The 12,846-nt window shown below is 41.9% G+C and overlaps 2 protein-coding genes across 3 annotated transcripts; both read right to left on the bottom strand.

Annotated features, from left to right (window-relative positions):
- Window positions 1-282: 282 nt before the first annotated feature.
- Window positions 283-6,149, bottom strand: LOC145700594 (sodium leak channel NALCN-like). The gene is made up of 7 exons (XM_081777889.1): window positions 5,375-6,149; window positions 3,478-4,772; window positions 1,699-3,437; window positions 1,536-1,602; window positions 1,034-1,495; window positions 715-990; window positions 283-654 (listed from the first exon to the last, which is right to left on the bottom strand). The coding sequence occupies exons 1-7, from the start codon at window positions 6,129-6,131 to the stop codon at window positions 283-285; spliced, it is 4,968 nt and encodes a 1,655-aa protein (XP_081634015.1). The 5' UTR covers window positions 6,132-6,149.
- A 4,524-nt stretch (window positions 6,150-10,673) lies between these two features.
- LOC145696745 (uncharacterized) lies at window positions 10,674-12,223 on the bottom strand. 2 transcript variants are annotated; one of them, XM_081773830.1, is made up of 6 exons: window positions 11,986-12,223; window positions 11,560-11,843; window positions 11,327-11,518; window positions 11,152-11,283; window positions 10,897-11,040; window positions 10,674-10,759 (listed from the first exon to the last, which is right to left on the bottom strand). In XM_081773830.1, exons 1-6 carry the CDS (start codon window positions 12,170-12,172, stop codon window positions 10,676-10,678), a joined length of 1,023 nt encoding a protein of 340 aa, XP_081629956.1. In that variant the 5' UTR covers window positions 12,173-12,223; the 3' UTR covers window positions 10,674-10,675. The 2 variants fall into 2 exon arrangements, with proteins under 2 accessions (XP_081629956.1, XP_081629955.1); XM_081773829.1 differs by having other exon boundaries at window positions 11,560-11,838; window positions 11,981-12,222.
- Window positions 12,224-12,846: the final 623 nt, after the last annotated feature.

The following is a 12,846-nucleotide window of genomic DNA, read 5'->3' as shown; positions in this document are numbered from 1 at the left end:
AGTTTATGTTCAGCTCGCCGTCGACTGGCCGGGTCTCCTGCGATTTGTCATCAATAAGAGCAAAGCGAAACCGTCAGAGTCGACAATATATGCACGTGACATTCAATTACGCCAAAGGATGGCCCGCTGCCGTGCAATATAGAAATGCATTTTATCAATATTTTACGAGCATTGCTGCTATTTATATACTGTAAATAAATTCACAAACAAAAAAAATTATCGATAGTTCGAAGATGATAGATAGCGGGGAGGGTACATGTATACATATAAATTTATTAATTTTTAAATATCGTCAAAGTTCAAATTATTGAACCAATCAGAAATATCAGTCGGAATTGGTGGCGGAGGAGGTCGCCCTTGAAACGGATTCTTGATTATCCAATTCGCTTCGACAGAGTCGCCAGAAATCGCCAAAGACTCTTGTCGGTACAATTTTGGTCGTTCCCCATCAACACTTTCTTGTCGCGACAGCTGATCCATTCCACTGGGGCTCGAACAGCTCTCGACAATTACTGGTCGCTGGACGTTATCGATATTTCGAGCGTTGGGATGTTCGAACTTTCCAGTCGATTTTCGATGGACTCGTTTTCTTCTTACGCAGCGCTCGAGCCAGTTTTTGATCGTTTCTTTTGCTACTTCTTCGTCTTTAATCGGCTTTAAAAAGATCTTTCTTAATTGAATTGAAGCATTTCTAGCTTCTTCTAAAACCTTAACGATGGTAGCTTCAAGCTGTTCTCGCTGGATCAATTCTTCCAGCTGCAGGGATTTCCTTATGTCCACTGAACGGTAAGCAATCATCATCAAAACTTCATAAAAAGACACCATTTCCGAGCGACATGTTTGTTCTAGCTCACAACACATGTGCTTGAACAGTAACCTGTCCTGGATATTTACAGTCAGTCGGAAGCGAAGAAGCCGAAGTAGAAGACGAACTTGGTATTTGACTCGAATTTGGCCTTTTCGTTTGATGTCGATTATGTTCCAAGTTTGCTTAGAAAAGGAAAATTTCAAGAGAAAAATCAAGTAAATGCACCTGATAGACTCTAATGTCATTCTGTGAGAGCATTCCGGTATCATCTTCAGCCGAATAGAACAAGGAGAAGTTCTCCACAATAATAGCCACCAATAAGTTCAGCATAATATACGCAATAATGACATAAAACGAGCAGAAAAAGAACAGCGACGACGCGTAGCTGCCGCAATTTCCCAACCAATAATCCCGATTGCCCGACGGATAGCAGTATTTTTCGGCCATACAGTCGTGCATGATTTTATTCCAGTCTTCTCCGGTGACGATTCGAAAGAGAGTGATGACTGCTCGGGGACCGCTTTGAAAGTTGGCGTGTCGATTGACCATTTCGCCGTATTTGACGCTTCCGAAGTGCAGGACTCCCAAGAGAGAGTAGCACAAGAGAAGGAGGAACATGGCGAGAATGATAAAGAAGGATTTGTAGACAGAGACCGCGATCGTCATGATCAGATTTTTCAGCGTATTCTGAAGAAATTAAATGTTTTAAAAATTAAAAAGAACTTACATGTTTGCCACAAATAAACAAAAATCGAAATAAGATCAGCGTCACTCCATATTTGTAGTTCGACTCTCTCCACCAATCCATCGTGCTAATTGCACCTGAAGTAGCATTGAATGGAGCATGAGAAATGGCCAGCTCCTTTCCAGTTTCTGGCAAAATCCCTGGCGTCTCATAAGTGACAATATAAACAATCATCCAGGGAATGGATAGAACCGCCATGCACATGTCCGCTAAATTTCGAAAGCTCTCGCACATGCCCTTGAATCCCATTCCAATCAGCTTGATGATCACTTCTAGAATGAAAATGACGGAAATAGCGCAATGTCCACAGGCGAGGAATTTCGCTTCATCACCTTCCCATTTGAGCGAAAGGAGAAAAGAATTCGCTAGAACGCAAAAAGCAATGGTCCTCTTGAAAGTCGTGTGCTGCGAAATGTCGTAGCATCGGGCACGAACGCCTTCGTCTTCTGGACGTGGTGGCTGATGAAGAGGTTGGACGATCCTCAGCCGACGGGAGAGATCTTCCCAGCGTCGCTGATCAACAGTCAGAAGAGCGGTTCCTTTGTTCTCGTTGTAGTTCGCCACGACGACGCCGATGAAGAGCGTGAGCCCGATAAGCCAACCGAGGATGGCAAAAATATGGATATAAATCAGCGGAACCCACCATGGCTCGATGCGGTTAATCATCACATCTCGCACTTCTACCCAACCCTTGAGGCTCAAGACTTCAAAGAGCGTCAGCATTGAGTTCTCCATCGTGTCGAAGTTGAAATTTCGCGGGCTAACAAAGGCCCTTGGCACCATTAGTTTTCTCGGATTGATGTCGTTATTCAAATGCAGCTCATTCGAAACTAGAATTTTTTGGAAAAAGAAGCCGGTGCAATTTGCCTCGCTATGTATCGTGAAATCGTTGCATTTCTTCAATTTTCCATCTCCAAAGAGCACGACACCAAAAGCAGCAAAGACAAAAAGCAACACGGAAAGAATGACACTAACCATGAGAATTTCTTTCCATCCAGAGAGGCATTCTTTTGCAACTTTTCGAACTGGAGGGAGAAGTTTAAAAATTCTCACAGGTCTTAGGCACCGTAGACAGAGGAGCTTGTAGCCGAAGGAGGGGGATGAAACATGCTCAGGGAGGAAAATTGTTCCAATGCTCCCGATCCAGACGAGTAGGTCGATCACACCACCAGCGCTCGCTAGAATCGCATTCGGAGTGAAAATCAATCCCTTTGCGCAGGCCTTGATTCCAAGCTCCAATGTCATGCATGTCAAGAATATCCACTCCATCAATCGTAATTCCAAATTATTTCTGTCAATGAGTCGGTTTTGATGGTTTTCCGTAAGCATAAACAATGTCGATACAATCGTCATGAAAAGCATAAACCAATCAATATACGGAATCAACGCAATCAGCTCCAACAACGAGAAGCCTCCAATGGAGAAATAACCCGACCCGACTGAAATTTTGTCCCTCGCGTTGTATTGAGCATCGACGAGATTTTTGCAAAAGTTTCTGAATTTCCCGTGTCGAGGGATGATAAAAAGCGGCTTGTCGAAAAACGGATGATTTTCTTCAAGCTCTCGGAGGATTCTCGCTTTTCTGTTTCGCGCTTCTTTCGCTCGATGGTGGAGTAAGCGGAGATTGTCAGCCGAAGCAGGAAGTTGGAAATTCGTACTGCGGTGTTGAGGAGCTTGGCGGGATATATTCGCGCTTGGCTCGGTCAGTTCGGAGGATTTGAGATTCGATCCCGCGCGGAAGAGTTGACGAGCTTGCTGATTTGCTTCTTCCATTCGTCTTCCAATTAGAAGTCTTCTGTTGATTTCGTTGTTGATGATGTCTTTGATCGGATCGCCTGTCGACTTGACTTTTCTTTTATTGTTCTTGTTTCGGTGAACACTCATCTAAAGAACTCTTGTCAAGACCCTATCGGGAAAAACCAACCTGATCAAGAGGAGTTGCATTCTCCCGCTCAATAAACGAAGCGAGCACTGAAGCCCGAAGCTTGATTCCAACTTGTGCTGCTGACTCGACCATTTGAGGCCGATTCGGAAAACGATTGAAGAGCTGGATTCTCCATGGTAGTTTTTCGCCTTTGTCGGCAGAAATCTGTCGCATTTTCAATTGTTTGATCTTTTTCAATTCTTCTTCGAGCTCGAGGTTGTCTAGGATGACGGCGACGAAAACAGAGAGTAAAACTGTTGTGGCGAAGAAATGGTAGAAAATAAAATACATGATGACAAAGGGCTGTGAAGTTCCAGAGCTCGTATGATTCATCACATCAACCCAATCTTCCTGCGTCAAAATCTGAAACATGGCCATCGCCGCTCTTGGAAAATCGCAAAAATGGTTTCGATGAAGTTCTGTCGAAAGAGGCTCGCAAGTGTCTGTAGCAAAAAGCTGCATAGAAACCATTGCCATGCAGAGAATAATCGAAAGACTTCCAGCAAGTAAGAGGACCATCTTCTTCCCTGGGCCGAAGATCTTCGCGATGAAACATTCTAAACGGCTTGAAACGCGGATCAATCGAGGAGTTCGGAGAACAGGAACGCAGCGAAAATAAGGGGACCAAGCTTGAAGTCGGGAAAGAGGAAGACCAACTGTTCCGATGATCACCAGAAAAAGCTCGTATCGATGAAGGCTGAATTTCATGTAGTAATTCCAGCCAAGAAATTTGATTTTCACCAGCGCTTCGATCAGGAAAACAATGACGAAAAAACATTCCAAACCAACCCGAATTCTGTCAGTTTCTTCTTTCCACTCTGTCGTGTCATAATATCCCGCCATCATGACTGAACAGCTCACCATCGCCATCATCGATCGCTTGAACCACTTACTGTCGAGTGTCCGAGCGCGAAATTTCAAATGACGAAAGATGCGAAAACGCGAAAGCGAAGAAGGATGATCATCGTCATTTTCATCGTCGTCGACTAGTTCTAGAGTTGTCATATCTGGCCCCACCGCGTGTAAAACTGGCTGCCGAGGTTTCTCCTCGATTTGGGTTCTAGAGGGGTGACAACGGATTCGGTTGGCCCAACTCCCGCTGAGTGAGAACGTGCAGGAGGTGTCAGGCCGAGTGAAGGAGATGCAAGGGACCACGCCGCCGGTGTGCACTCCTGCAGAGACTGCTCCTGGGCCCAAGCTTGAGCAAGTCTCGGTGTGAAACCTTGAGTAAACATAAACTGGGGGCATTTTGAGCCAGAGATCATGATCAAGCTTAGCTTGGATGATCTTCAAAACTGAAAATATGGAAGACTCAGAATTAGAATTCTCTGAAAACTTCCATGACAGCGTAAAATTTGATACTGATTCTGATGGCGCTATCGTTAAGGTCTTTTGATGATAAATTTTCGAAATAGATCACTTCCAATTATTATCAGCTGCTTGAATCAAAGTAACAATCTTAATTACTTCCGGTTTGAAAGTAACTATGATATTGTTATGACATTGGGGCGCACAGGTCAAAGACGCCGTTGAGAAGAAAAGCATTCGAGAGAAAATGGCCCAAAGATGAACATCACCAGAATCAGTTTCTTTCATCCCGGTACAAATTCAGTGGTCAACAAACGATTTCTTCTAGCTGAATTTACGAACAAGAGGGGCCTGTCGATCAAGATCTGGATACTCGAGAGCGAGATTCATCTTGAATTTTTGACAGTAATAACAAAAAACGACTTCATTATCGTGATCAGCGATAAATTTTACCCTAGATGATAATTTTTCAGAAAATTCCATTTTTGCTGTCTTCCAAATCTTCATTTTTGAAGATCATCCAGGCGAAGCTTGATCATGATCTCTGGCTCAAGATGCCCCCAGTTTATGTTTACTCAAGGTTTCACACCGAGACTTGCTCCAACTTTGGCCCAGGAGCAGTCTCTGCAGGAGTGAACACCGGCGGCGTGGTCCCTTGCATCTCCTTCACTCGGCCTGACACCTCCTGCACGTTCATACTCGGCGGGAGTTGGGCCAACCGAATCCGTTTTTCCCCTTCTAGAGCTGCCCCAGATGTTGTTCAGCTGAACTCGGATCTCCGCAAACGTCTCGATGACAACTGCAATGAAAACGTTTTTGACGAGCCAAGCAAGGAAGAAAATCATGGAAATAAAGTAAACATAGCCGTGCCAAACCGGATACGCATCTGTGGTATTGTACATCAAATAGATCCACCCTTCCTGACTAGCAGCTTCGTAGACGGTCTTGACGGATGTGATGATGTTTTCAAAGCCGGTGCAGCCTCGTTGAGTTGCGTTAAGGCCAAGTTTCTGGCAGGTGAGCTTTGGCGGGCAGGACCCTTGTTCTCCAAGCTTGGCGAAAGGGCTGCAGTGGCGATCAGGAATGGCAAGATCTCCATACGAAACATCTCCTTCCAAAAGTCGTTTGAAATACTTTTCTTGACTCTCTCCTCGATTTGATTTTCTTCGAACACAATGGTACTCAAAATTGCCAAATAATTGAACGCCAAGTATTCCATAGAAAACAAGAAAGAAAAGCAAAAACAGCGTTACGCCCCAAATTTGCTGGCCCGCTTTTTTGACAATCAGATTATAAGATGACTGGGGTAAGCGGAGAGGAGTGCAGTTTCGCCAAATCCAAATCATGAGCCCAGGGCGTGGAGCGCGGATTGTTCGCCGGATGAATTTGAAAAAGTATTTCTTTGAAATTTCATCTTCAACTGGTCGTTTTTCTTCTGCTAGAAGTTTATCCACGAGCTCAACTCCCTTCATTTGCTCTTAAGAATGACGAGGAATAATCTTTTCTTTTCTAGAGCCCTTCCTGAAGCAAAGCCGATAGAAGAATCAGAACAGTGAGAAAAACATCAAAGAAAAACATCTTCTTTAGCCTCGGACCTTCCGTCATCTGGTTCGATCTCGAGGCAAGCTTGTATCGATGGACAAGATCAACAGACAAAATTATGAAGCAAAAAACATCGACTGTCATCGTCAGGTAAAACAGCCACGGATACCATGTCATGAATTGTGGAATATTTACGCATAATGCGATCAGGTTGATGATTAGCGCTGGAGTCACGAGATTCTAGAGCAATTCAGAAAAGAAGTGATTGTCGGACGTACCTTGAGCTGATGATCGCCATTATCTTGAAATGGGATCGACTGAGTTTGGCTTATTACAGACAGTCGTCTTTACAAGAGTTTTCATATGCTTTTAAAAATTCTCTTCTATGTCTTCAAAACTAAAAAAACTCCTTCCTATCCATCGTTCTGTCTGATGCTCATGTATCTCTCATACCATTTGATAGCAAGGAAAATCTTTTATAATCGAATTGGAGGCGGAGGAAAAGAGTTCCTTGAAAGGTGAAATCCCAGGAGCAATCCTAATTACATCGATATATGCAACGAAGCTGTGTTTGATCGCCTGGCGACGGGTAATCCGCGCTGCAATTAAACTGCTTAATCAGGCGCTCATTAACACAGCTCAATTGCCACAAAAACTAAAGATCAACATTTATGCATTTCTCACACTTTAAACAATCAAAAAATTTTTGATATTTCTGATAAATTTATAATTCAAGGATAAGCGTAACAAAAGTTTTGACATGGCTCTCTGCACTCATTTGGTAAGGATTCGAAAAGAACAGGTCGTAGGCAAGCTCCGCTGTGTTCGTTCATAATCTCGGACGTAATGACGGAATCTCCTTTCAATTCAAAACGCTCAACTGTTTGACTGAAACATGATTTTTAATTTAATTTGTTAATTTTACTCTAATGGAATGCGAAGGAGAAAATTTCAAGCACAACATACTTTTCATCATTTCCAAGTCCACTGACAATAAAGATCTGATGACCGAGGACAAACATTGAAGAATATAAATTTTTCTGAAGTTTATGTTCAATTTTAGGTGATTTTGTTTCCTACCGATAGTAATTTTCCGATAACAAACCATTCTCCACCTTTGAGCAAAAACACATTGTCAAAATCGAGGGTCTCCAAATTGGTGTCAGTTAAAAGTCCACCTGCAACAACAACATTTCCATCAACAGACGCACAACTATGGCCAGCAATAAACCCGTAAGGAAAATTCTCCAGGAACCTCCAACCACTTATTACAAATTATTTTCCTGATTTTAGTTAGTAAAACGCGAACAAAGTCTTTCCAAAAATATTACTCATTATACCTCAAAGATAAACTCTCAACGAGTACTGGTGATCCAATTATAGTAGCTTCATTTTGATAATTTGCCATACATCCGCCGGTATGGCCTGCCAAAGTACTGGGAATCTTAGTTCCTGTTTTTCCATTGAATGATTCGCAATCGTTTGTTCCATAAATAAGATGCTTTGGTGTGAAAGTTGCTCCCTGGCAAATAACCACTTCTTCATTTGCACTTAAAACTGTTGTATGGGATCCATAAAGTGAATGAAACACATTGTTCAGACGATTTGATGTTTTTGTAATGGCGCATCCGACTAATTTTGCGATTTGATAAGGATCATGATCTCCCCAAAGAAATAAATTTCTCCATTTAAAAGAGCGTGGCCAGATCCATCCAAAATTTTTATTGATCCTTCAATCGGTGAAGCAATAAATTTATGGCCCTTAAATTAAGAGATTGTTTCTTATGCTATCAGAAATGGCTCACCAGATTTTGTCCTGATTCAGATATTGAATATGCGATATCTACAATTGTCACGTTTTCGACATTATAATTATTTTCCGAAGCTTGGCACATCACTGTTATTTCTCTCTCGCATCCAAATCCATTCTTACAGGGACATCCTTCAGGACAATTTTTCATACAGGGGCAAAGCTGAGAATCAATTGCATATTTGTAAAGACAATCATCGTGGCATGTTTTCTCTAACGTGCAGTTTTTTGTGCAAGAATCAAGTGTTACGGAAGCTTTTGAAATACATTGCTCGAAGTAGACTTGGTTGTTTCCGTTTTCTAAGCAGTTTTGGCAGATTATATTTTCGCAGCCATCACAGCCATTGTAACAGTAGTCATAGCAAGGACAAGAATCGGAGCAGTCTTATTGATAAAATAAAAAAGAAAAAAGAACCCAATTATACCTAGATACTCAGCAGTACATTGTCGTTGACAACTTGGACATTGATCCAAGCACATGATCGCCTCATCATTACAAATTTTCTCACATTCACGTGCAAGATCGAGGTCTGCTGCACTTGAATATAAATAATGACTTAAAAAATAATCTGAGTCTTCACGACTTATGAACAATCAGGATTTGCATATTCTAGAGAACTTGCATTATTTGCAAGTAACAATATAAAGGACAGTCTTTTCATATTCTCTTAGCAAGATTGCTGCTCTCTTCGAGGAAAATCCAAGATAAATTTATGAGCGCAAATGTCACTTAATAAAATTGATTTCTGACTAAGGTCGACTCTAAACTGCATATTTTTTTTTCAAAAAATTGAAAGGGTACCATTTATCATTTTGGCCATGAATTTATTGATGTTTTTCGCGAGTAAGAGAGTGAATTTGTTGTGACATCCTGCTAGTGTTAAATAGATAAAGTGTGCGCTACTTGAAAAGAAGTGGTCGATACCTGATTTCCTACGATTCAAATAGATTCAGAACCCAGTGCATGAAATGAAGAGAGCTGTATTTCTAATTATTGCTTCTTTTTCCTCCACAGCTTTCAGGTTCAGAGGTTAAGATCAATTACGAGTATATATATAATAACTGCTGTTGATCTTTTAAAAGTCAATCATTATATGACCAATGGTACTGTCATTTTCCAGGTTTGTGAAAACAAAAATGAAAAGCTCAAAATCAAGGAAAAAAAACTAAAGAAACTTCGATTTTCGAATATAAAATCATTATTATCAATTAAAAATTGCCGATTTGAGCTCGAATTTCCATTTTTTGTCGACTATCTTCGACTCTAAGGATAAACCCACGAATCGACCACGAAACTAACCCTAACCCCAGCCCGAACCTGAATTTTTAAAAATTCTGAGTATCTTTTCAGTTACAAAGTTCAAGTACGAAATCACAGGAAACTGCGACGATTTCGTCGACGATTCTGGTGAGCGCACTACTGAATCTAAAATGGCACTTCTCGCATTTATGTACAACCGGCTGAACCCAGACAAAGCCATCGGCATGGAAACACAAATTGAAGAAAAACGAGCCGTCTCTCGAGATTTGAAAAGCAAGAAAAGGTGATGTTCTCCAGTTCATTTATTGAAAAATAGTCTGATAAGAATCTCAGTTCGACGGAGGCAGCACATTCAAGAGCTTAGAAATGAGCTGGATGAGTACATGAATAAATTGGCGATTTTGACGATTAAACAAAAACTTGCTTCGTATGTTTCTGACTCAATAAATTGAACATCATGATATCTTTTTTTCCTTTTTCCTCAGAAAAACGAACAAAGGGTCCAACAAAAAATAAAGAATAAACTTTAGACGATTATTTTCTATGACTTTGCCCAAAAAACTCGCTGAATTCTAGTTCTTAGGGGTAGTTCAAGAGATCATAAAGGCGAAATGACTGAAGATAATGAACAAGACAACTGGATTACGAGTCGGATCGGTGTACTTTTAGGTGGCGTTTTTGTCTTTAAGACAAATTATATATATTTATATATATTTATATTATTATAAATAATATTTATCACGGCAATAGCGATTTGGCACTTTTGTTGTCGAAATCGAGAAAATTAGGGACGAAACGGAAGAAATGAGCCAAATACAGTTGCTTCAAGGACATCAGGGACGTGCCAATGATTTTTTTGGGATCATGCTTTTTTTAGATTTGCCCTTCTACCTGAATCCTCCATTTGTTCATGGAGAAAGAGGGTATCCTGTGAATGATCCGATTTTAATGACGAGATTTTAAAACGAAGAAAAACCCTTGAAATTCGCCAATTTTGATTTCAATTGATTTCTTTCCTAACTTGACAAATGACTTCTTTCCAAGACACTGTTTATTTATAGTGAGCCTGTATTATGATTTAATATTTCAATAGTAACAGTGAACTTTAAAAACGTCGTAAAAAGCAGCGCCGAAATGGCAAGAAAAAAAAGTAGAAAATATCAAAAAAAAAGTGAGCACGGACAGATTTTTCAGATTGTTGGATGAACGGGTTGATAACCCTTAAATTGCTATGGCTGGTTTTTTGATTTGCGTATTTTTTGTAATAAGGGCATGTTTTATGAATTTTCTTTCGTGTTGCGACGGACAGCTTCTTCCATGGAAAGATGAGTTGTTGAACGCAAATGACGATCGAGGTGGCCCTGAAAATATTTTTGAAAAATTGAAAATTATTTTCCAAAAAAATATAGCAAATTGATACCCTTAAGTTTATTCCCTTTCTTTTGTATCTTTTCAAAACCCCTAGGAAAGGCGAAAATTCTTGAAGATAAAATAGTACCTGGAATCTGAAGCCAATATCACACACGTCGCATCTGAAGCGTCTGGAGCCGCTTTGGTGCTCGGGCGCGATGGGAGGCGACTTGGCGGGACTCGGCGTCGTGCACGGACTCGCTTGCATCGAGGACGACGCCTCGCTGGCTGCCTGAAATCAGAACGATCATCATCAATCATTTCTAGAGAAGCCGGCCTCCGGAAGGATACTTTTGGTATTTCCGAGCTCATTTTTTTTTTGAATAAAGAGCTTTCAACTTACGGGAGAAGGAGAGGAAGCAGGCGGACTAGTCATGGTTTTGGTAAGATGAGATCTTGACTTGTAATGTCTTGTCAAATGACCAGCAATTCTAAATCCAACTCCACAGTCGTTGCATCGAAACGGTCTGCTTTCCTGAACTAATGTAAATTTCATGACTCGATTCGAGAGACTGTACATCATTTTCTTGCGATCCCTGATCATCAGATGGAGTGGGCGAGACGGTTTTCTTGAGTTGAACGACTGCGTTTGGCGCCGAGTCGTTCCGGGTCACGTGGCTCATCACAGGCTGCCCCCCGTTGAGCTGCGGGGCGACGAATGAACCTTGCTCTGCTAAGAGCTCTCGCTGGGCAGCTGCTTGCTTTTTGATCTACAAATCTAGCTCAGCGCTTATTTCTGCAAGAATTCTACCTGTTCTATCGTGCAAAAAATATCAGCATTGACTCTAGCTCCGATTTTTTGCCCAGCGCTTTCTCTGAACGCAGGATGAAGCGGCATCGTTATCGTGGGTGGGTGATTCTCGACTTCCATCGCTTCGGGGGTGTTTCTAGCGCTGGTCCGGGAGGAGCCATTTTCATTATGATCAGTAGAATGATTTGACGCTGGAGGAATCGATGCCTTGGAAAGTCCGTTTTCTGCTTCCCAGCGGCGGAGAATTGATTGCTTTCGGCTAAGGGTGGCTTGGAGTTTCTTTTGTGGAATTTTTATGAGCACTAAAGAAGTTCGGGAAATTTTGTAGATCTACTTTTCAGGTTGAATCAAGAATCCAAGAGAAAATAAATATACATGGAGCGAATTACATAAAAAATTATGGTGCTTGAAAAATCCTCGCCTGAGCATCCGAAATTGGCTGGTCCTCTTCTTTATCCGAATCTTCACCAACTACGTCGATGTCAATCTCTTCTTCCGTCGAGTCCATTTCATCCCTTTCCATTCTCATCGAATACCGTGAGTCTCTTGAATCCCTCGAATCTCGACTCGCTTCGAATTCAGGGTTCAGTTGAATCACGCTCGATCTCTTCATTTTGGAGGTTAGAAAGTTTAAAAAGAAAAATAAAAGAAAAAATGACTCTAGCTCTCTGTGTATGCTTTGGCTATTAGTTGTTCTCTGGTGGTGTCCTCCTTTCCTGCGGTCGATGGAGTGCAGCCGCCGAGGCGCCGAGCTCAGGCTCCTGATGCATCTCTAAAAGGCAGCGCGGGGTGATGGGGCAGGAGGCGGAGGAGCCACCCGAGATGGCGGGGAGCGAAGCACGGCGGCCAGACCGGGGCGCCGCGGGAGTCGTGAGCACCGTCGGAATGCTCCGCTGAACACAACAAATTAATCACTCTGTTGGAACATGCATACGATAAACAAGAAACAGAATGGTTCTAATTTTCAACTTGATTGACCACAGGATCCTAAGTTCTCCAGCCTGAGTGGAAAACCTGACTCAGGGTTATGAAAGGCTTTTATGAAAAGTCGCCTTTTTAGGACCCTGACTCAGGTTTTCAAGCCAAAAGAGGGTCTAAAATAGGCAAAAACTTACGAAAGAAGACGGAGCTTGCCCAACTGGTGAGCAATCTATCGGCAGGGAGTTTCTTCTACTAAAAGAAGAATTGAACTTTGAGGGAGTGTAGCCGAGCTGGAGAATTCTTTCTTCGTATCTCCAAGGACCGCTTCTTGAAGATCGCCTAAATAGAGGTTGATGCTTGCTCTCG

Source organism: Oikopleura dioica, chromosome 2 (assembly GCF_907165135.1).
Source record: "Oikopleura dioica chromosome 2, OKI2018_I68_1.0, whole genome shotgun sequence".
NCBI lineage: Eukaryota > Metazoa > Chordata > Appendicularia > Copelata > Oikopleuridae > Oikopleura > Oikopleura dioica.
The sequence above is the reverse complement of the archived record's forward strand: the minus strand, read 5'-3'. Positions and strand labels throughout refer to the sequence as shown.